This window comes from Denticeps clupeoides, unplaced genomic scaffold (genome assembly GCF_900700375.1).
Source record: "Denticeps clupeoides unplaced genomic scaffold, fDenClu1.1, whole genome shotgun sequence".
Lineage (NCBI taxonomy): Eukaryota > Metazoa > Chordata > Actinopteri > Clupeiformes > Denticipitidae > Denticeps > Denticeps clupeoides.
In genome coordinates, this window is record NW_021629809.1 from 36,945 (window position 1) to 59,010 (window position 22,066).

General features: G+C 44.1%; 1 protein-coding gene across 4 annotated transcripts; it reads right to left on the reverse strand.

Annotated features, from left to right (window-relative positions):
- Positions 1-1,308: 1,308 nt before the first annotated feature.
- Positions 1,309-21,133, reverse strand: LOC114774582 (serine/threonine-protein kinase BRSK2-like). 4 transcript variants are annotated; one of them, XM_028966375.1, is made up of 19 exons: positions 20,864-20,966; positions 16,019-16,113; positions 13,102-13,187; positions 12,807-12,947; positions 12,442-12,558; positions 12,334-12,367; positions 11,757-11,825; positions 11,513-11,659; positions 11,094-11,125; positions 10,811-10,975; positions 7,644-7,741; positions 7,392-7,542; positions 7,215-7,275; positions 5,429-6,038; positions 5,220-5,268; positions 4,829-4,949; positions 3,021-3,201; positions 2,788-2,877; positions 1,309-1,682 (listed from the first exon to the last, which is right to left on the reverse strand). In XM_028966375.1, exons 1-19 carry the CDS (start codon positions 20,964-20,966, stop codon positions 1,645-1,647), a joined length of 2,388 nt encoding a protein of 795 aa, XP_028822208.1. In that variant the 3' UTR covers positions 1,309-1,644. The 4 variants fall into 4 exon arrangements, with proteins under 4 accessions (XP_028822208.1, XP_028822207.1, XP_028822210.1 ...); XM_028966374.1 differs by lacking the exon at positions 1,309-1,682 and adding an exon at positions 1,694-2,556 and having other exon boundaries at positions 20,864-21,133; XM_028966377.1 differs by lacking the exon at positions 1,309-1,682 and adding an exon at positions 1,694-2,556 and having other exon boundaries at positions 5,429-5,612.
- Positions 21,134-22,066: the final 933 nt, after the last annotated feature.

Below are 22,066 nucleotides of genomic sequence, written 5' to 3' on the forward strand. Positions count from 1 at the left end.
GTGCAGTATTTAAGGTGGAACTGCGGCCTGCTGAGCAGTATTTAAGGCGGAACTGCAGGTGGCTGCGCAGTATTTAAGGTGGTACAGCAGGTTGCTGAGCATTATTTAAAATGGAACTGCAGCCTGCTGAGCAGCATAATTAAAATGTCGTGGCCTAGTGGTTAAGGAAGCGGCCCGTAATCAGAAGGTTGCTGGTTCGAATCCTGATCCACCAAGGTGCCACTGAGATGTCACTGAGCAAAGCACCGTCCCCACACCACTGCTCCCCGGGTGCCGGGCATGGCTGCCCACTGCTCACACAGGGTGATGGGATAAATGCATAGGACAAGTTTCACTGTGTGCTGTGCTGCTGTGTATCACGTGTCAATCACTTCACTTTTCTTTTCTTTTGAATGGAACTGCTGCCTGCTGAGCAGTATTTAAGGTGGAACTTCTGCCTGATGAGAAGTATTTAAGGTAACTTGCTGATGAGAAGTATTTAAGTGGAACTTCTGCCTGCTGAGCAGTATTTAAGGTGGAACTTCTGCCTGATGAGCAGTATTTAAGGTGGAACTTCTGCCTGCTGAGCAGTATTTAAGGTGGAACTTCTGCCTGATGAGCAGTATTTAAGGTGGAACTTCTGCCTGCTGAGCAGTATTTAAGGTGGAACTTCTGCCTGATGAGCAGTATTTAAGGTGGAACTTCTGCCTGCTGAGCAGTATTTAAGGTGGAACTTCTGCCTGATGAGCAGTATTTAAGGTGGAACTTCTGCCTGATGAGCAGTATTTAAGGTGGAACTTCTGCCTGATGAGCAGTATTTAAGGTGGAACTTCTGCCTGATGAGAAGTATTTAAGGTGGAACTGACAAGTTGAATAAGGAGCTACTTCTGCATTGTGTTTTACTTTGTGAGTTGGTTATTAGATGCCGCTCCAGACAGTAAGAGAATCTCCTGCTAAAAAACTATTGTGCCCAGGGCAAAGTCACCCGTATCAAAAACCGCCACTGGTGTCACTGTGATCTATAGATGCAGACCAGGTCTGTGAGGGGCAGAAGCTGGTTTGGGATGAATTTTAAATAAAGTGTTTTATTCATGACTATTCTGCTGATAATCTCCTCATACTCATGATTCCACTACTGTTGTTGTCTTGTGAAGTGAAGTCTGATGGAAACAGTCATGCTCAGCTTCCCCCAAAACATCATCAGCTGGCCTACAACCAGTATTGCTTTATTTATTCATGATTCAGTTCTATAATGTGTCTGCCACCAGGGCTACAGACCACTGAGATCTCAAAAAAAAAAAGAAGACAGAACTCAAAGTGGAGGAAGAACTCAAACCAGAAGTGAGTGGAACCTGAATTATCAAGAAGAACCGAGGAGCACAAACCGCAGATTTTCTGGTAGGCAGGGATACAGTCACAACATCATGCAAAGAAAACTTGACTGCCAGACATGCAGCAATACGAGAGAAAAGCAATGAAGACAAATTGAATATTTACAGAGTCAGAAGGAACAGACAGGTGGAGAACGTAGCTGCTGCCACCTGGGCTGCAACATCTTGAATTCTACTGAGTCCAGTGATCCCCATGTCAGGCCACCAGCGTCACCACATTCCACTCCTCTTCACTCTGGAGAGCTGAGCTGATATCGTGTTGATGAGCTTGCTGTCAGGATGAAGCTGCTGCTCCACAGGCTAATCTACATTCTTAAGATCGTGGATAATACATTACAAGCACGTGGTCACATAAGAATGACAAACATGGAGAAGAGGACAAACGCAATAAATAATCATTAAATGCACCTAAATAGTCAAGATTATAAATAAATAAAAAATAAATCTGAATCCTGCAGATGATAAATAGAATAAAATAAATACAGAGATGGAGAAATCACGGGAGAGAAAATAGATGTAAATCAGTCACATGAAAATACATTCATATGGATAGAGAGCAGGAGAACAGGATCTGGAGATGTTCCTCCTCCCCCGCTAGCGCTGAGCGCGTGAGGGATGAAGACGTTTTAAGGCTCGGCCGTCGGTGAGCGAGGGGTGTGGTCGGTGTGGGGCGGGGTGAGGAAGGAAGGAATCGAGGGTCCCGTGGTCCAGTGAAAGTGTCCCTTGCAGGAGTGAAACTTATCATCTTTTCCAGAACATTCCTGGTAGTGAAAACAACCAAACCCATCACTGAACGCAGCGTTGGAGACAGACAGGAGAGGTGATCAGATGGCAACACAACAGTACAGAAACGAAACGTGTGTGTGTGTGTGTGTGTGTGTGTGTGTGTGTGTCGTGAACGAGTCTCTCTGTGGTATAAAGGTTTGTCTATGAAGGCCAGTATCTCCAGTTTAGATCTGAATGGATAATCTAGTCCCTTCTTAAGGCCGTCCTTGCGTCCCAGCGGCAGAGGACATCTGTGCCCTGTCTTTGCCTGGGGGGCTTTTAGAGTCAGGGGACTCGGGGTCACATCTCCTGCCAGGGACATCGTGCTTGCTGGACACACCTGGGGAATGTGGCGCCTGGGAATGCTTCTCGTCTGAGAAAAGCTGCCTAATTACGTCAAAGAAGTTACTCAACGGACTACCTGGAGGTACAAACAGGGAGACAGAACAGAGGGGCAGAAGGACAGGGGACAGACAGAGAGAGAGAGAGAACAAACAAACAGATGAAGAATGAGATTTACTGGGAGGAGAGGAGGTGACAGGATGAGTGCAAGGATACAGTTCAGGAGTACAGTAGAGAAACCTGGGGACACCGTCTACTCTGCTCTGGCCCACCAGACACATCTAATCAGTAAAGACAGAAGGAGGCTCACCAGAACCCTGCTGGACGCCGGGCTGCTCAGGAGTGTTCAGCAACTGAGCCTGAATCGTCTCCACCACCCTTTTAAAGCGGCGACTTGGACCTGAAACAAGCACGATCACCAGCAGAACTCAGCACGTGCCTTTTATTCTTAATCAGAACGACCCCAAAACACCGGGGACACCGGAACAAAATCCTGCCGGGACCGATTATTCCTTTTTAATCGTTACAGACGGCTTTGGTTACCTGAGAGCAGGGTGAAGGTGACTGAGTAGATTCCATTCTCCTTCTGGGAGCAGCTGCCCTCGGAGTACGTGATGTCAACCTGGAACTTTACCGGCTTCTGGAACACCGCCGGTCCGGCCGAGGACTTGTACTCCGCACGGAAACTCGTCTGAGAGACAACACTGTGGCTCAGACTCGGGATCTGAGAAACGAAAAATCCGGGCAGAAGGTCATCAGACACACTCACATACACAAACACCACACACACACAGCAGCACAAACAGACACACATACATACAAACACCACACATACATCAACACAAACACACACACTACACAACACGCACAGAACACAACACAACGCACAACACAGAAAACAGAAAAAAAAAACACACAACACAACAGAAAAAAACACACAAACAACACAAACAAAACACACACACACAAACACACACACACACGCACACACGTACACACACAGAAAACATACACAAAAACCACACACACATACATACACAAACACACACACACACACACACACAAACACACACACACACACACACACACAAACACACACACAAACACACACACACACACACACGCACACACACAGAAAACATACACACAAACACACACACACACATACACACACAAAAACACACACACATACACACAAACACACACACACACGCACACACGTACACACACAGAAAACATACACACAAACACACACACACATACATACACAAACACACACACGTACACACACAGAAAACATACACACATACACAAACACACACACACACACGCACACACGTACACACACAGAAAACATACACACATACACACACGTACACACACAGAAAACATACACACACACACACACACACACACACACAGAAAACATACACACAAACACACACACACACGTACACACACAGAAAACATACACAAACACACACACATACATACACAAACACACACACACATACACACACGTACACACACACAGAAAACATACACACATACACACACGTACACACACAGAAAACACACACACAAACACACACACACACATACATACACAAACACACACACACACACGTACACACACAGAGGGGCAGTGGTGGCCTAGCGGTTAAGGAAGCGGCCCCGTAATCAGAAGGTTGCCGGTTCGAATCCCGATCCGCCAAGGTGCCACTGAGCAAAACACCGTCCCCACACACTGCTCCCCGGGCGCCTGTCATGGTGCCCACTGCTCACTCAGGGTGATGGTTAAATACAGAGGACACATTTCACTGTGTGCACCATGTGCTGTGCTGCTGTGTATCACATGTGACAATCACTTCACTTTAGAAAACATACACACATACACATACACAAACACACACATACACACACACACACACAGAGAAACAATACACACATACACAAACACACACACACACACAGAAAACATACACACACATACACACATACACAAACACACACACGTACACACACAGAAAACATACACACATACACAAACACACACGTACACACACAGAAAACATACACACATACACAAACACGTACACACACAGAAAACATACACACATACACAAACACATACACACACACAAACACACATACGTACACACACACACACACACACACACACACACACACACACAGAGAAACGATACACACATACACAAACACACACACACACACACAGAGAAAACATACACACACATACACACACACACACACATACACACACAGAAAACATACACACAAACACACACTCACTCATTCAGTGTGGTGGAACAAACAGTTGATGGTCTTACAGAGAGGAAGGCGTGGACGATATCAGCTTTGATGGAGCTCAGTGGTTTGTCTTTAATCACCACAAAGATCTGCTCCTCCTTCTCCAGACTGAAGTTCCCAAACCACGACTTCTTGGCCAACCTGAGTACATAATATTTTCATATTTAGTAGGAAGTAAGAAAAAAAAAATATTGGTTCCAAAATATGATATAAGCAGACTAGCGGTCGACAACATGCATTCAAAATGGCGGTAGAAGCCACCTACTACCAGGGGGACTGTTTCTTATTCTATTATTTACATTTTTTTTAGATTGTATTGACAGTGTATTGTTCGCATACACGTATTCCTACTTTACTGTTTTCATTCACATTTTCTTATTTTGGTTGAAGATCAGTTCTGGTGGAACTCACTCTGGAGACGAGTCTGGGGTCAGGCTGGACATCTCCTCCTGTGTGGGGACTAGAGATACAAAGAGGTTTCAACTGCGTGTATCTGTCTTGTCAGGCTGGTCTCTCCAAATCTACTTCCTTATTTATGTATTTCATGGTTTGTGGAAGTTTGTGGGTCCAGCACCAATACATTTATACAACATGCCCCCCACATTGCAGTTTCCAGGTACCTTGCAGTTTCCTGCGGTGGAAGCGTGGAGACCCCAGGAAACTGTTTCTGATGGAGTTCAGTCGGCTCCTCCAGGGGGCGCCAGCGATGGAGGGGCTGGGGGGCGGCGTGGGGCTGGGGGTCCCAGCTGGGCTTTCTCTGGGCGTGTGGATGGGTGTTCCTTTAGGTGATGGTTGGGGTGTAACCTGTGCCAGGGAGGGGGGCACAGGTTTTCCGTTGAGCTCAGGGTTGAGGCGGAGCAAATGGACGGGGGAAAGGTGCATGGAGAGTTTTGGTGGGACAGTAAGGGGCGAACGGCGCGCCGCCCTCGGACTGCCGGCTAGTGGTAGAGGGTGGGGCTGGCAGGGAGTGCTGGGCTCTGATTGGATGGATGGAGAGGAGGCCGCGGCGCTGGGGAGGGGGTTGGAGCGGGTGGTCTGCAGGGGTTTGTGGGGAGATCGGGGCTTGGCTGGGAGTGTTTGTGTTTTGGGGTCTGACATGAGGGGGCATATTTTGGGGGAAAGGTGTGTGGCTCTGGTGAATTTAGGCTGTCCGGGGCAATGGGTGGGACTACAGTTGGGCAACTGGCAGAAATCAGGCAACTGTGGCGGAACAAAAAAGCGTCGCACGGGCTGCACCAACAAACGACACAAAACACGCATGGTAGTGAAATGGTAAGAAACGACACACAGGTGACAGAGCAGCGGAGATGTGAGCACAGAAAGACAAAAAAATAAAACAACAAAAAATATGTGCCATTAGCAGGAGCCGACCAATCAAAGCAGGCAGTTACCACAAACAACCAATCGGAGCAGCTCATAAGCACAGCCAGAAAATCGGTAACAGGAAGTCATTCAGTGTGCAGGACCAAACTGGATGAAACGAATACACACACTCACACACACACAGCTCAGTCCTGTTTCTCAGGGTTGCTCACACATATGGTCATTTACATTTACAGCCCTTATCCAGAGCGACTTAGGGGGACAGTCCCCCCCTGGAGACACTCAGGGTTAAGTGTCTTGCTCAGGGACACGATGGTAGTAAGTGGGATTTGATCCCGGGTCTTCTGGTTCATAGGCGAGTGTGTTACCCGCTAGGAGGAGACAGGAGAGCCCGGAGAAAACCCGCACCAACACGGGGAGAGCACGTAAACACACACAAAGTCTGAGCTAGAATTTATATAACAAAAATATTAATTCAATGGATGTGACTATAAATGTACTAATTGAATGTACTGATTTATCCACTTACATATTTACACTTTTTGTAATGTTCCTTATGTAATGTTCATGCAGTATGGTACTAAATATTGCTTGTAATTATCATGAATCCCAAAAGCACTTTTATTAAAAAGAGAACAAACAATATCACTTTGATAATCCCCTGAACAAACATATGAATGAACATTTAGCCATTCACACTATGATAAAGGTGAGTTCCACCAACGCATTAATAATTTTTGTGTGTGTTTTGCACATGTGTGAATTGAGGGTCAATATTCCATTCACTACAGACTCAATTACACCATCACTACAGGAAGAGAAGTATGATCTGTTCCCAATGAGAAGGTAAATATTAACATCTACTGTTGGGTGGAAGTCTCCTTTATCAGAAGCCAAGCAACATAAGAGGAGAGCTGCAGAAATATGTGAGTGGATGTTCTGAGTGTAGCTGCAGGAACAGGCAGACAAGCTCTTTAATGTGAAACAGAATGTCTACAGGCACGTTTTAACAGTGAATTAGACCACGCCCACCCACACAAATATTCAGAAGAATACTGTGAAAGTGTGTGAGAATAAACTTACTCTTGGGCTGCTGAGGGGACTTGAAGACAAACCCGAAGAAGCACCACTGATGGACCTAGACCTAAAATCACCCACACAGAGAACACACTTACAGATGAGATCATTTTACAGCATTTATCAGATCAGCTCTTTTATACAGACTAGTCTACAGCACGAATGAGGAGTATGTGTGTGTACCTCTGACCATGTTGACTCAAGTCTATGGTGCGGCGGGAAGGTAATGGGGACCCCCCATCTGTAATAGTAAGAACCTCCAGACTCTTTCGTTCTGGACGTCTCTTATTGTGCCGAGTCAGCATAGGGGAGTCCACTCGCTTCCGTGGGGGGTCTGTAACAAGCAGGTTTCATGGGGTACAATCAGTTTAGTAAATGCTATCCTTGACTTTATACATTCCATCCTCTGTAATAAATACATTGTCTGCCTGTTACCAATGTCATTTCGTGGTGGAAGGTTCTGGTCCTCATGACTGGGGAAACGCTCCTTCCGGTCAAGAAGCAGGAAATAAATCATCTTCTCCTGGTTATCACTGCCAGCAGACACATTCCACATTTACAACAGAACTTCCACTTTTTCTCCACCAAAACCTCCATTTCACTTCTAAGGTCAATATGCATTATCAGTGTCAACATATACAATTCAAAATATTCAACATTTACATCCACACAATCAAACATGCATATTATCATATATTAACCAACCATCGCGTAAAACGACTGTCCCAACACATCCACCATTACCACCAAGACAAAATCTACCTCTACCATGAAAAACCACCCCAACCTTAAGTATTACAAGAGTAATTCTGATTCAGAATTTCTAAGACAATATATGCTCCCCTGGCTCATACAGTTTACTTATACTGTACACGACTCCATAATCAAACCCAACATTACCACTTAACACGACACCATTATCACAGCCAACATTACCACTGTACACGACACCATAATCACACCCAACATTACAACTGTACGCGACTCCATAATCACACCCAACATTACCACTGTACACGACTCCATAATCACACCCAACATTACAACTGTACACGACTCCATAATCACACCCAGCATTACCACTGTACACGACTCCATAATCACACCCAACATTACCACTTAACACGACACCATTATCACAGCCAACATTACCACTGTACACGACTCCATAATCACACCCAACATTACAACTGTACACGACTCCATAATCACACCCAGCATTACCACTGTACACAACTCCATAATCACACCCAGCATTACCACTGTACACAACTCCATAATCACACCCAACATTACCACTGTACACGACTCCATAATCACACCCAACATTACCACTGTACACAACTCCATAATCACACCCAGCATTACCACTGTACACAACTCCATAATCACACCCAGCATTACCACTGTACACGACTCCATAATCACACCCAACATTACCACTGTACACAACTCCATAATCACACCCAACATTACCACTTAACACGACACCATAATCACACCCAACATTACAACTGTACACAACTCCATAATCACACCCAACATTACCACTGTACACAACTCCATAATCACACCCAACATTACCACTTAACACGACACCATAATCACACCCAACATTACAACTGTACACAACTCCATAATCACACCCAACATTACCACTGTACACAACTCCATAATCACACCCAGCATTACCACTGTACACGACTCCATAATCACACCCAGCATTACCACTGTACACGACTCCATAATCACACCCAACATTACCACTGTACACAACTCCATAATCACACCCAACATTACCACTTAACACGACACCATAATCACACCCAACATTACAACTGTACACAACTCCATAATCACACCCAGCATTACCACTGTACACGACTCCATAATCACACCCAACATTACCACTGTACACAACTCCATAATCACACCCAACATTACCACTTAACACGACACCATAATCACACCCAACATTACAACTGTACACAACTCCATAATCACACCCAGCATTACCACTGTACACGACTCCATAATCACACCCAACATTACCACTTAACACGACACCATTATCACACCCAACATTACAACTGTACACGACTCCATAATCACACCCAACATTACCACTGTACACAACTCCATAATCACACCCAGCATTACCACTTAACACGACACCATTATCACACCCAACATTACCACTTAACACGACACCATTATCACACCCAACATTACCACTGTACACAACTCCATAATCACACCCAACATTACCACTTAACACGACACCATTATCACACCCAACATTACCACTTAACACGACACCATTATCACACCCAACATTACAACTGTACACGACTCCATAATCACACCCAGCATTACCACTGTACACGACTCCATAATCACACCCAACATTACAACTGTACATGACTCTACAATCACACTCAACATTACCACTATACACGACTCCATAATCACACCCAACATTACCACTGTACATGACTCTACAATCACACTCAACATTACCACTATACACGACTCCATAATCACACCCAACATTACCACTGTACACGACTCCATAATCACACCCAACATTACCACTGTACACAACTCCATAATCACACCCAACATTACCACTTAACACGACACCATTATCACACCCAACATTACAACTGTACACGACTCCATAATCACACCCAACATTACCACTTAACACAACACCATTATCACACCCAGCATTACCACTATACACGACTCCATAATCACACCCAACATTACCACTGTACACAACTCCATAATCACACCCAGCATTACCACTATACACGACTCCATAATCACACCCAACATTACCACTGTACACAACTCCATAATCACACCCAGCATTACCACTATACACGACTCCATAATCACACCCAACATTACCACTGTACATGACTCTTCAATCACACCCAACATTGCCACTGTACACGACTCCATTATCACACCCAACATTACCACTTAACACGACACCATTATCACACATTTACTTTTACATTTACAGCATTTACCAGACGCCCTTATCCAGAGCGCCGTACAGTCAGTAGTTACAGGGACAGTCCCCCCCCTGGAGACACCCAGGGTTAAGTGTCCTGCTCAGGTAGTAAGTGGGGTTTGAACAATGGTAGTAAGTGGGGTTTGAACCTGGGTCTTCTGGTTCATAGACTAGCGTGTTGCCCACTAGGCTACTAACACCCTACACCCTAACCGCTAAAGTTAAAGTGAAGTGATTGTCACAAGTGATACACAGCAGCACAGTACACGGTGCACACAGTGAAATTTGTCCTCTGCATTTAACCCATCACCCTGAGTGAGCAGTGAGCAGCCATGACAGGCGCCCGGGGAGAAGTGTGTGGGGACGGTGCTTTGCTCGGTGGCACCTCAGTGGCACCTTGGCAGACCGGGATTCGAACCGGCAACCTTCCTTAACCGCTAGGTCACCACTGCCCCCCCCTACATTACAAACTCACACACCATACTGATAATACTGCCCCCCCCTTCAGTACAAGTAATTAAAGTGATAATGGGAACTTAAATAAAAGACAACTTAATTGTTAATCACAATTACTCACTAATCAGACAGCAAGTCATTGATGAGTTTATTCTTGTCGCGGAAGCAGCCAAGTGAATGCATGCTTTCCAGGACGTCAGGGTCCATGTCTTCCAGTGCAGGCAGCGTCCTCATCGCCACCTTACGCTGCTGTGGCTGCTCTGGCTCTGACTCGTTTTTACCTGCTCTGTAAACACACAAATCACACTTACACAGACGGAAACTGCTGCATATGAACATGTATATTTTACATGCACCATGTAGACAGTTCAATTCAAACCAAACACACACATATTCATACTCACAAGTACCAAGTGTGCTTCTGAATCTGCTCTAACTGTGAACACATATACACAGTCAAGGTTACAGATAAAGTATATCTGTGTTAGGGCTGTGCGATATGGCATAAAATTCATATTGCGACATAAATTTAACCATAGACAGTAGATGGTATATATTGTGGTATATAAATTGAAAGGGTAATATGTGTCCATGGCAAACTAACTGCAGCAGGAAGTTGTATTTTTACAGATACATCAATATATAGCATAACCATACACCAAATAAAACAATACATGGCCAATTCTACTGAAAGTGGTTTCCTGCAGGTGATGCAACTTTGATATTTCTCTCCCGTTGGCCAAATTTATATCGCATATTGTTTATATCGCGCAGCCCTAATCTGTGTGGTTGAATCCTGTGGACCGTAAGTCTGAATGCTGACCGTAAGTCTCTTGTTGGCATCCACCTCAATCATCCCCCTCAGAAGGTTCTGGCAGTCGGGTGGGATAAAATGTGGCATGTGGAACACACCCAGCTTCACTTTCTCCAGTAGGTTCCGCAGGTTATCATCATCAAATGGCAATGCACCCTGAGAGTGTCCAAGAGAAGCTGAGGTTCTACACATTCCTTCACACACATACATTACATACACACATTCATGTATACACACACAGATAATCACTCACCACTAAAAGTGCAAAAAGAATAACACCACAGCTCCAAACATCAGCCTTCCGACCATCATACTTCTCTCCCTGAAAGGGACATATACAGTGAAAGTGATGAGGGGTCAGGGGCAGTGGTGGTCTAGCGAGTAAGGAAGCGGCCTCGTAATCAGAAGGTTGCTGGTTCGAATCCCAAGGTCCCCTTGATGAAGGTCCCATCCCCACACACTGCTCCCCGGGCACCTGTCATGGTACCCACTGTCACCCAGGGCGATGGTTAAATTCAAATTCAAATGTTATTTGTCACATACATAGTCATACACGGTATGATATGCAGTGCAATGCTAAGTACAGAGGAAATGTTTCTCTGTGTCAAAGTGTGTTTCACAATCACTGTGTTATATTCAGCATATGATGCAACAAAATGTGTTCTCAGCAGTTATCCAACCCTTAGTGGCACCTTCGAACCCGTGACCTTCCTGTCATGATCCCGTTTCCATAGATGCTAGGCCACAACTTGACAAAAAATTTAAATCATCCTTGTGTGGATAAAAATGTGACACAGAATGTGACACACATGGAAAAATATGAGACTGACCCTGATGACCTCTGGACTGGCGTAGTGAGGGGATCTGGGGAGCGAACAAAAGAAAATTCACCCGTCTGATGAATGTGTCCTAGACTGCTAATTTCCAATCAGACTCACCCACAGCTGGTCTCCAGCAGACTGTCGCCAACCTGTAGCGACGCCATGCCGAAGTCGGCCACGCGAATGTTGTTCTTCTCATCCAGGAGCAGATTCTCTGGCTTTAGATCCCGGTGACTGGCAGCGTGGGGAGAAAAGACAGAAACCCCATGGAGATCATAAAACATAAATGAAGTACAGATGCCACCATTAGGAAAAGCTGTGGGTCTGAAAATTTGAGACTTCATGACATCTAATAACAGAACTGCTAGGGACATCCAGGGTTAGGGTTCAAGATGAACTCTTATTTTCTCTGTATCGTCTGCGTGCATTGTTGCTGAATATGACGTGGTGGCGCCTTGGATAAATGTGAAAGGTCTGCTCACCATATTGAGTGGCTGTGGCAGAAGTCCAGGGCAGAGATGATCTGTCTGAAGAACTTCCTGGACTCTTTAGGTGTCAGACGTCCCTTTTTCACCAGGTAGTCAAACAGCTCACCACCTGACACATGTTCCAATACGAGATACCTACACACACACACACACAGAGCTGTGTAGTACGGCCATTTGTATACATTGACTCAATATGAATAATTTCTCCCTGAAAACTTTTTTTTTTTTGACAACATACACACCACAGACTGTCTGAATGGCAACAAACACAGATGAAAGCTGTACTTACAAATATTTCTTGTTCTCATAGACCTCATGTAGCTTTAGAACATGTGGATGTTCGATGAGTTTCAGAATGGCTATTTCCCTTTCAACCTGTGGAGAAGGACGGGGTTAATGTGGGGTACGGTTAGGGTGAGAAGATAAATCTAAGAAGAAACTTAACTAGTCAACATACAAATTACAAAAAAATCACACCCTGCTGGAAAATGGAGGTAGATTCAGTCTTTCATGTCACTCACTCACACACACAAGGGTTACACAATGAAGGGCTACAATTATTGTACATTATGGGATTGTTGATTGAGGTAAAAATATCATACAAATATCATGCACAGTATGATGCGATTGGAGTTGTGCTTGTACCCAGCAGTTTTCAAAAATCTCTTTTTCATTTCGCCACGCAAAAATGCACAGATTGTGGAGCTTCAGCGAGGCCCATATTTTATGTGTGCTGCATTACCAGGTCAAAAAAGATTTAGGTGATAGCATTTATAGTCTTTTCAACCACATATGAAATTTATTTTGCTTATATTATACTATTCAAGCTGTTAAATGATATAATGATCACCAAAAACAATTATACTGTGAATACAGTACTAGACAAAATGTCCTGTAGTCCATTAAAAACTGCATCAGTTGTCAATATTGGCTAGCGCTCAGTAACTCACACTCAGTCCTACAATGTTCACAGATTCAGCTTCCAAAGACTTAGTCTGTGTCAGAAATATAAAGTCCCTGAGCAAGTGGTGGCAAGGTCCCACTGAGGTCCCCATGCACTGCTCCAAGGGTGATGGTTAAATACAGAGGACACCGTGTGCTGCGCTGCAGTGTTCCACAATGACCATCACTTCACCTCCACTTTCCTGTCCAAGACACTGAACCCTGAGTCCCTGTCACTACTGGTTGAAAGTTGTTCTGGATAAAGCTTCTGATAAATTTCGGAAATGTAAATATATGATAATTTTAATAGTTATCAGTAACTATTAGTAATTAATGGCATTCCACAAAAAAAATATTTAACCAGTAAATTAAAATTAGACATTAGAGTCAAGAATAAATCACTGTACTTTTACTTGTGATACTTGAGTAAACATACAGTATTTGCCTTCAAAAATTTCAAATCTAAGTAGAAATTTAAATGGAAAACTTTTACTAGAGTAACTTTTACTACATAACTTGTTGAGACATACTGTATGAGATTTTGGGCTGTATAAGAAATAAAAATAAATAAATGTTACTTCATCCCCTACTGCAGGACGCGTCATTTCGGTGTCTGTAGCTTTAAATGCTAATGAGGAGTAGAGAGGCGTGACGAGGAAGAGAGCGGCCAATAGAAGTTGAGCGTCATCAACACCATCCACCGACCACAATGTTTGCCGAAGACAGGAAGTCTGTGTTTTTCCAGAAAAAATGTAATTAACTCACTGGTTCTTCGTGACGAGTCTGAGTCTTGCGTGACAGAAGTGAAGTGATTTTAGACGTGGTCTGTTTCAGCGCATGTAAAATGTGTTGATCACGTGCACAGGCTGCTGCTTGCGGCCTGCTTCCACTGCAGGTGAATTCCGGCCGCTATGGCCTTGTATCTTCCCTCTACCGCCGCTTGGTCTGCAGGCATCAGTGCACGAAAGAGACCGAGTGTGTTCACTCTGCTCTGAGCTCAACTAAAGTTCTTTTTATTATCAAATGTCTCCTCGTCACGCGACACAATGAATCGATTACGAAATTCATTGCCAACTCTGTTAGTAATCGATTTATATTGACTTAATCGATTGTTGAAGTCCTACATTTCATGCAAAGAACTATTTTGCTATGTAACACACTCTTACTTGTAAAATAAAAGTGCTTCACGTTTGTCCTCAACATAAAGAACGTATCAAATAAGTAAAAATTGTGGAGACCTGGAACGTAAAAAAGAAGTTGCATAATGAACTGGAACCATGATAATAAAAGCACGTTTTGAATCATCTGTTTTGTTGCGTGAGCAGCTCGTGTTAGTTAGCTTCTTTGGACTGTACGTGATCGTCTCATGTGTTCTTACAAAAGAGTTGTTCTTCCGATTCGTTGTTTAATGATTTTCACATGTTGACTAAGCATGTTGTGTAGAGTTAGCATAGCAACTCTAATTTGGAGTGACCAGGCTGGTAAAAAGACGCCATTCTTCACCCCCTTCTAAACACAACTCCGTACCACGGAGCGATTCTGAGCCATTAAAAAAAAGAGAAAGTAAAGCGGACGTGAGCTTTTTAAAAAAGATGACGATGGGGAGAGTGTAGACCTCTGCTGTCCCTTGCTGTTGAGATCATCCTCTCGCTAGGCACTGAAATTCTAGTGCTAAGCTAACAGGGTTTGATGATGTTTATATCGTTAATATTTTGCCAATGAATATTAGATGCCTGTTAGCAACGTTGTGAGTGAGCTTTATTAATTTTAGCCATTTCAATGCTATTTATGTGTATTTTCCCACGCATCCTCACACATGTGCATCCAGCCACACCCGCACCCATAACTATACACGCACCTCTATTCCTGCACAGTTGCATCTATTCATTCAATGTTATGCATTTGTTAATTAAATGCACTTAACTGATTAATGTCACAAGGATTGATAATTACATTTAAGGACATGCTGGCTTTAAGGCTCTTAAGAAATGATTGTCGCAGAAGTGAAAAGTATATGCGCCTTGTGCACATAGAGATATAAGCAGCCATTCTTATAGTTAACTAACTTCAACAGTGGCAATTAAAATATTCATATCATGTTTGAACAACAACTTCACTAAGAATCAATACTAAATTTTAATATTGATAAGTATTTTTCTGATCAACATTAACACACACAATAAGAGATACTTTTTATGCTTAAAATCTAAATGATTTTTAAACTGATCATCTGTTTTTAAAGGGTTAAAAGAAATAATTCTTACCTTCATCAGAACCGATTCACTCAGCTTCTCTCTGTTCACAATCTTTATGGCCACTTTCTGACATGTAACACAGTGAACACCCAGCTTCACCAGGCCTATACGAACACAAATGCACACAGGGAAAATATCGTTAATGCTGGGGACAATCTGAAACCGGGCTTTAATGTCAGTGTCAGCACTGTACTGATGTATGTCAGCTCTGGATAAGAACTTCTGCAAAATGCCATACTGTAAATGTAAATGTATGTGATTTCAGGATTTTCATACTGTGATCTTCAGCAATATACACTCCAATGATTTATTCATAAAAATAAAGGTGTTTCTTAGCTGGACTGAAACCTACGTACAGTTTTGCTAGAGGTGTGAACCTTCACTGGTCTCACGATTCGATTCGATTGCGATTATCAATGCCTCGATATCGATGCATCACGACGCATGCCATAAATTTCCTAAATGATCACATGACGGTTTCAAATACAACAGTTAAGGTCGCGTTGTGGAGAAAAATGGTCTGTGTTCAGTCTGTGCTCCCCTGACACCACAAACGCCAGAAAAATGCCTGGTTCTGACATACGTGGCGCAGACGAATTTTTTTTCTCATTAGAGAAAATCTAAAACTGCTTTCAGACCAAACACGCTGTACGCTGATCATACAATGTGATTTTTACATCCTGTCCCTCACAGTTGAGGTGTACCTATGATTAAAGTTACGGATCTCTCCATTCTTTATGAGTGGGAAATCCAGGCAGTGTATCAAATATTTACTTTCCCAATGTACTTTTTTTAATTGTGCTCTAGTTGAAGATATAATGATGTCAAAATGTATAGTACAAGAACAGTATGATATTTAACACAGCATTCCTTGTTGTTTTAATGGTCCAGGATTTATGACCGGGTAGGACAATTTTCGGGGCAGTGGTGGTCCCGAAGCAGCCCCGTAATCAGAAGGTTGCCGATCCGCTGAGGTGCCACTGAGCAAAGTACTGTCCCCACACACTGCTCTCCGGGCGCCTGTCATGGCTGCCCTTCTCACCAAAGGTGATGGTTAAATACAGAGGACACATTTCACCATGTCACAGTGTGCTGTGCTGCAGTGTTTCACAATGAAAATCACTTCACTTTCACGTTCCAGTAATAACACACATACACACACACTTGGCCATCAACATGCTGTAAAAAAATATTAAAACTAACTTCTCCCATTGCTCTCTAGTCCAGTTCTGATGCTGATACTTCCCATGGATCATTCCAGACCAGGAACATCCTACAATATTTAAATGTACAGCATTTTTCCAGACGCTCTAATCCCTTTTTACTTGCTTTCAGTCATTGGAATCCCAGATTTGGTTCACTAGGACCCTACAAAAGCTGAAGTTTGGTACTGAGGGTGTAGTGTACCAAATTAAAATAGCACAAATCATCTATAATTCATTAATTAAATCTGTCATAAATGATATAAATCTTAATTAATTAATTAATTGTGTCATGAATTATTTGAAAAGAAACGTGAAAGTGAAGTACTGCAGCGCAGCACGCGGTGACACGGTGAAACGTGTCCTCTGTGTTTAACCATCACCCTTGGTGAGCAGTGGGCAGCATGACAGGCGCCCGGGGAGCAGTGTGTGGGGGAGAGTGTGCGGGACCTTCATCAAGGGGACCTCAGTGGCACCTTCACGGTTCAGGATTTGAACCATTTCCTTACCTGCTAGGCTGCCACTGCGACCATTTGAAATTAGGAATTAAACACACATGAAAATGTCATGTCTTGACATTTAATAACAAAACACTGAGACTCTCTCAGTCAGAAAGTGAGCCAGAGTGTGTTACACGCACACACAACTGCACACACTCACTGGTCACTGGAGATGAATGCTGAGTGGTGGAGAGCAGGAGATGGAAAGAGAAACTAAACAAAGACGAATGAGTGCAGCTCAGAACTGATGCATCGTTTCAGTAAAAGCTTTCATAGCCGCAGGACAAGTACACACACACACACACACAAATCCACAATGCTTTATTATTGTGCTACTGGACATAAGCCTCCAAATTTGGATAATTTATTGCACCTTATCTGTACATTTTTGCACATCTGCACACCTGTAATACTTCTGTACAATCATCATGCGTTACCAAGGCAGCCCTGTGCCAGCCAGGCGCTGCCAATCACATCCACCCGAGGGCTCTAATGGGTGATGTTGGTTTTCTTCCTCACTCCCTTGTCCTGCATTTTTGATGTTATGCTGCTTTTCTGTTTCACGTGTCGAGTGTACATGTACATCTAAATGTTGGATTGTTTATATTGTGTACTACTATTTTTTTATGAGTAATGAAATTATTAAATCGAAGCAGTAAAGCAAATGAAGACTTGTGATGACGACATTCTCTTGAGCCTGGTTTTCAGCAGAACCACAGACAAAGACGGGATGAGCCACCTCCTGTGTTCTAACAGCAGAGCGGAGAACAGGCCTGTTCTGTGAGTGTGTGTGTTGGGGGCAGGGATCAAACTGCTGCTGTGTGCCTATCATCTGCTGCCTGGAAGCCATGCCTATTGTTTGTGTGTGTGTGTGTGTGTGTGAGAGAGAGATTGTGGGGTGGAAACCATGGTAACCATCTGCTGTTACCAAGAACTTATTAAATGAGGGCCAACTGCAGACTGGGACAGTTCTGATCTCACTCACTCTCTCTCTCTCTGTCACACACACACACACACACACACACACACACCCTCCTCCACATTATCCATTCAAATAATACCCCCAACACACATCACATAATCATGAGCAGGGTCACACACACCGTCTCTGTGTCGGTCTTTCTGTCTGTCTGGTTTGTCACATCCATCCTCATCATCAACATCATCATCATCACCCTTTCATATTCCTGGTTCAGATTCTCAATCTCAAAATGTTAAACAATTCCCCTCATTACACACACGACATCAGAGGGTATTTTCAAATTAATGTACTGTGTATATTACTCATTTACAGAATTTCAGTATACTTCTATTTTTTCACACAATTCTGCAAACATGCGGCTTCTTCACTAGTGTAAGATGGATTTACATTAATATATAAAAAAAAGAAAGTTGTGTGTCTTGAAGAAGACAAACTAATGAACCTTTTTATTTGTGTGTAATTATTTGTCAGCAAATAATTGGTGAGCAGTGGGCACCATGACAGGCCCCCGGGGAGCAGTGTGTGGGGATGGGACTTTCATCAAGGGGACATCAATGGCACCTTGGCGGTTCGGGATTCGAACCAGCAACCTTCCCATTACGAGTCCGCTATGTCTGTAGCCAATAAGGTGTCAGTCTGAGAACAGCTCATTACAGCCCAATATACACATTTGGCACCAAGTGACACCTGCAGCACCCTGGCACGGGGATTTCAAGAGGTCCAAGAAGAAGAAGAATGGAAAAAATGGAACCTGAGAATGTAGGACGGAGTCTCTAGAACTGACTTGGATATAATTATTTTTCCATCAGCGGTACAATTAGCCACAATAAAAATAATAATACAATATATTGTGTATATAAATCCCTTCATCAGTCATTCACCACTTTCTGTGCTTCTGTATGATGATCTGTGGCAGTAGGGAAGCATTTTAACCAGGCCGGTTCATCTATATTTGTTACTGAGAGTCCTGTCAGTGAGAACTCTGAACTTTTATTCTATTTTACAAAACCATTCAAATATGGATTGTAGTGATCAACCTGTTCTTATTTCTAACAGCACAGTTGTTATTCATTGGCAGTGGTGGCCTGGTGGCCCCACACTCTGCTCCCCGGGTGGTTAAATACAGAGGACACATTTCGTTATGTCACCGTGTGCTGTGCTGCAGTGTTTCACAATCACAATCACTTCACTTGTGTTGGGTAAAATACTGTTTCACCCTGATTGATGAGGGTGGTGGTGGTGGTGATGATGATGCTTGACTAGGTCAGCAATCTGAATTATTGAATAAAAGTACTGATGATCTATAATGTCTAGGTTGGTTGTGGATGAGGTCACAGGATGATTGTAACAGAGATTGTGGTCGTGACGTCCACTGATGGAGCAGCCTTGGATATAGGTATGGAGATACGCAGTGTTGCCAGGTTGGAGGAATTTAAATAGATTTTTTTAGAGATTCAAATTCTTTTTAATTAAATTAAATGGAAAAGGCAGTTAAGAACTTAAAATATATAACATTATATACACACCAATACAAAGTGCTGGGCAGTCGGTTTATCTTCTCCACTTCCTGTTTCTACCTGGTTATTTCTGAGCAAACCACACAATTATCTATTATATCGAAAATAGGGCTCTAGTGCTTAAAATCACACACACACACACACACACACACACACACACACACACACACACACACCAGGTCATGGGCAGGCATCGCCAGCTGGGATGGTAAAGCCCCTCTTATTGTGTTCTTTACCGGAAACAGATGGACAGCAGCGGAAAAGACACCCGGCGAGACAGAGACACCGAATACTGTCCTCAATCAGACCACGTGGGATGGAGATCCAAAACCGGCCCAGAAAGACCACTCTCTCCCCCTCAAACACACACAATCACACTCACTCACTCACTCACACACACTTACAAGCACACACACACTCACACTCACATGCACACACTCACTGACACACACACACACACACACACCCACCCACCCACCCACACACACTCCCAGCCCGCAGAGCGCGTCCCTTGTCTGAGCTGCGGGATTATGGGGTTTTTGTGCAGCTGCTGTTGTCGGTGAAAGGGATGCAGCGGCCGCGCCGCATTTTGCGCCACCGCGACTTCAGAGACCCGCAGCATCAGCACCAGCATCCGCATCCGCGCCACTCACCTGTCTGTCCCTTCCCCAGGGTCTTCTCCAGTCTGTAGGGTCCCACGTAGCTGGCGTGCAGGACGCTGCTGCCGCTGCTGGTTTCTCTCCCCGACGTTGACATGTTTGCGTCGGTCCGCGTTTCTCTCGCTTCCGTTTTTTGGGGTTAAAATGCGCGTTGGCGTGGAAAAGGCATCGCGCTGAGCCGCTGCCGGTGGCCCGAATCCCGGTATGGGGGTCAGACAGCAGCCGCCTGCCTGTCGCTCCGAGCGCCGCTCCGGCCGGGTTGACGCAACATGGCCACGCATGCGCAGTGCGCCCCGCTCCCCCGTCTCTGCAGGAGGAAGAGGGTCCACCACCCTGCCCCCAACCCACCAGAAACCACGCGTGGATACAGGTGCTGACCAGCCAATCCATCCATGCACTGCGATCGGTGGCTGATAACCGTGTGTTTGGGGTGCTGGAGGGTTCACGCATGTTAACGCGATTGTGTGTGTGTGTGTGTGTGTGTGTGGGGGGGGGGGGGTTCAAGACAAAAAGGTGGCAGATGCAGCCCCACCGCACCATCCCTTCCCCCTGCATTCACGCTGCTATTGTCTCCATGAACCCCATGCGCCCTCGGACAGGAGTTGCGGTGTCTGCTGAAGTTAGATGACTACATAAACAAATATAAGATGGAATACAATTTAAACTTAGCATAAAAATAGAATATATTCTAATATAGCATACGCTTTACTTAAATACAGGCTTATATCTGATGCTCAGTTCTGGTGGCTCAGGCCCACATCTGCACAATTTCAACCAAAATGTTTTATTAAGATATTCAGGGATCTGAGGCTGTGATTGGATAAGCCTGAAAGTGACATCACATGATTGGCTGTGAAAAACCCCACTCACTATCCATAACCACTGAACCCTGATCAGGCACACACACTATTTACATTCACCAGTCCATCAAGTGTGTTGTGCTTCGGATGGTGCACCAACATGCGGAGAACATCAAGGAACCCTCCATTCTACAAGTACATAACTGCGCTGCTCTCGGTTGTTGAGGGTCTTTTCAGACCAACTCCACAATTCAGCATAATCTTTACACACGTTTTCAGCAGTCATGCGGTTTTCTAATGTGTGAACTAATTTCTTTCACATCTAATAGTTTGACTTCACCCTTCACCGATTATATGTTTTCTGCCTGAGACTGGCCTTTCAGATGCTGCCTCCAGA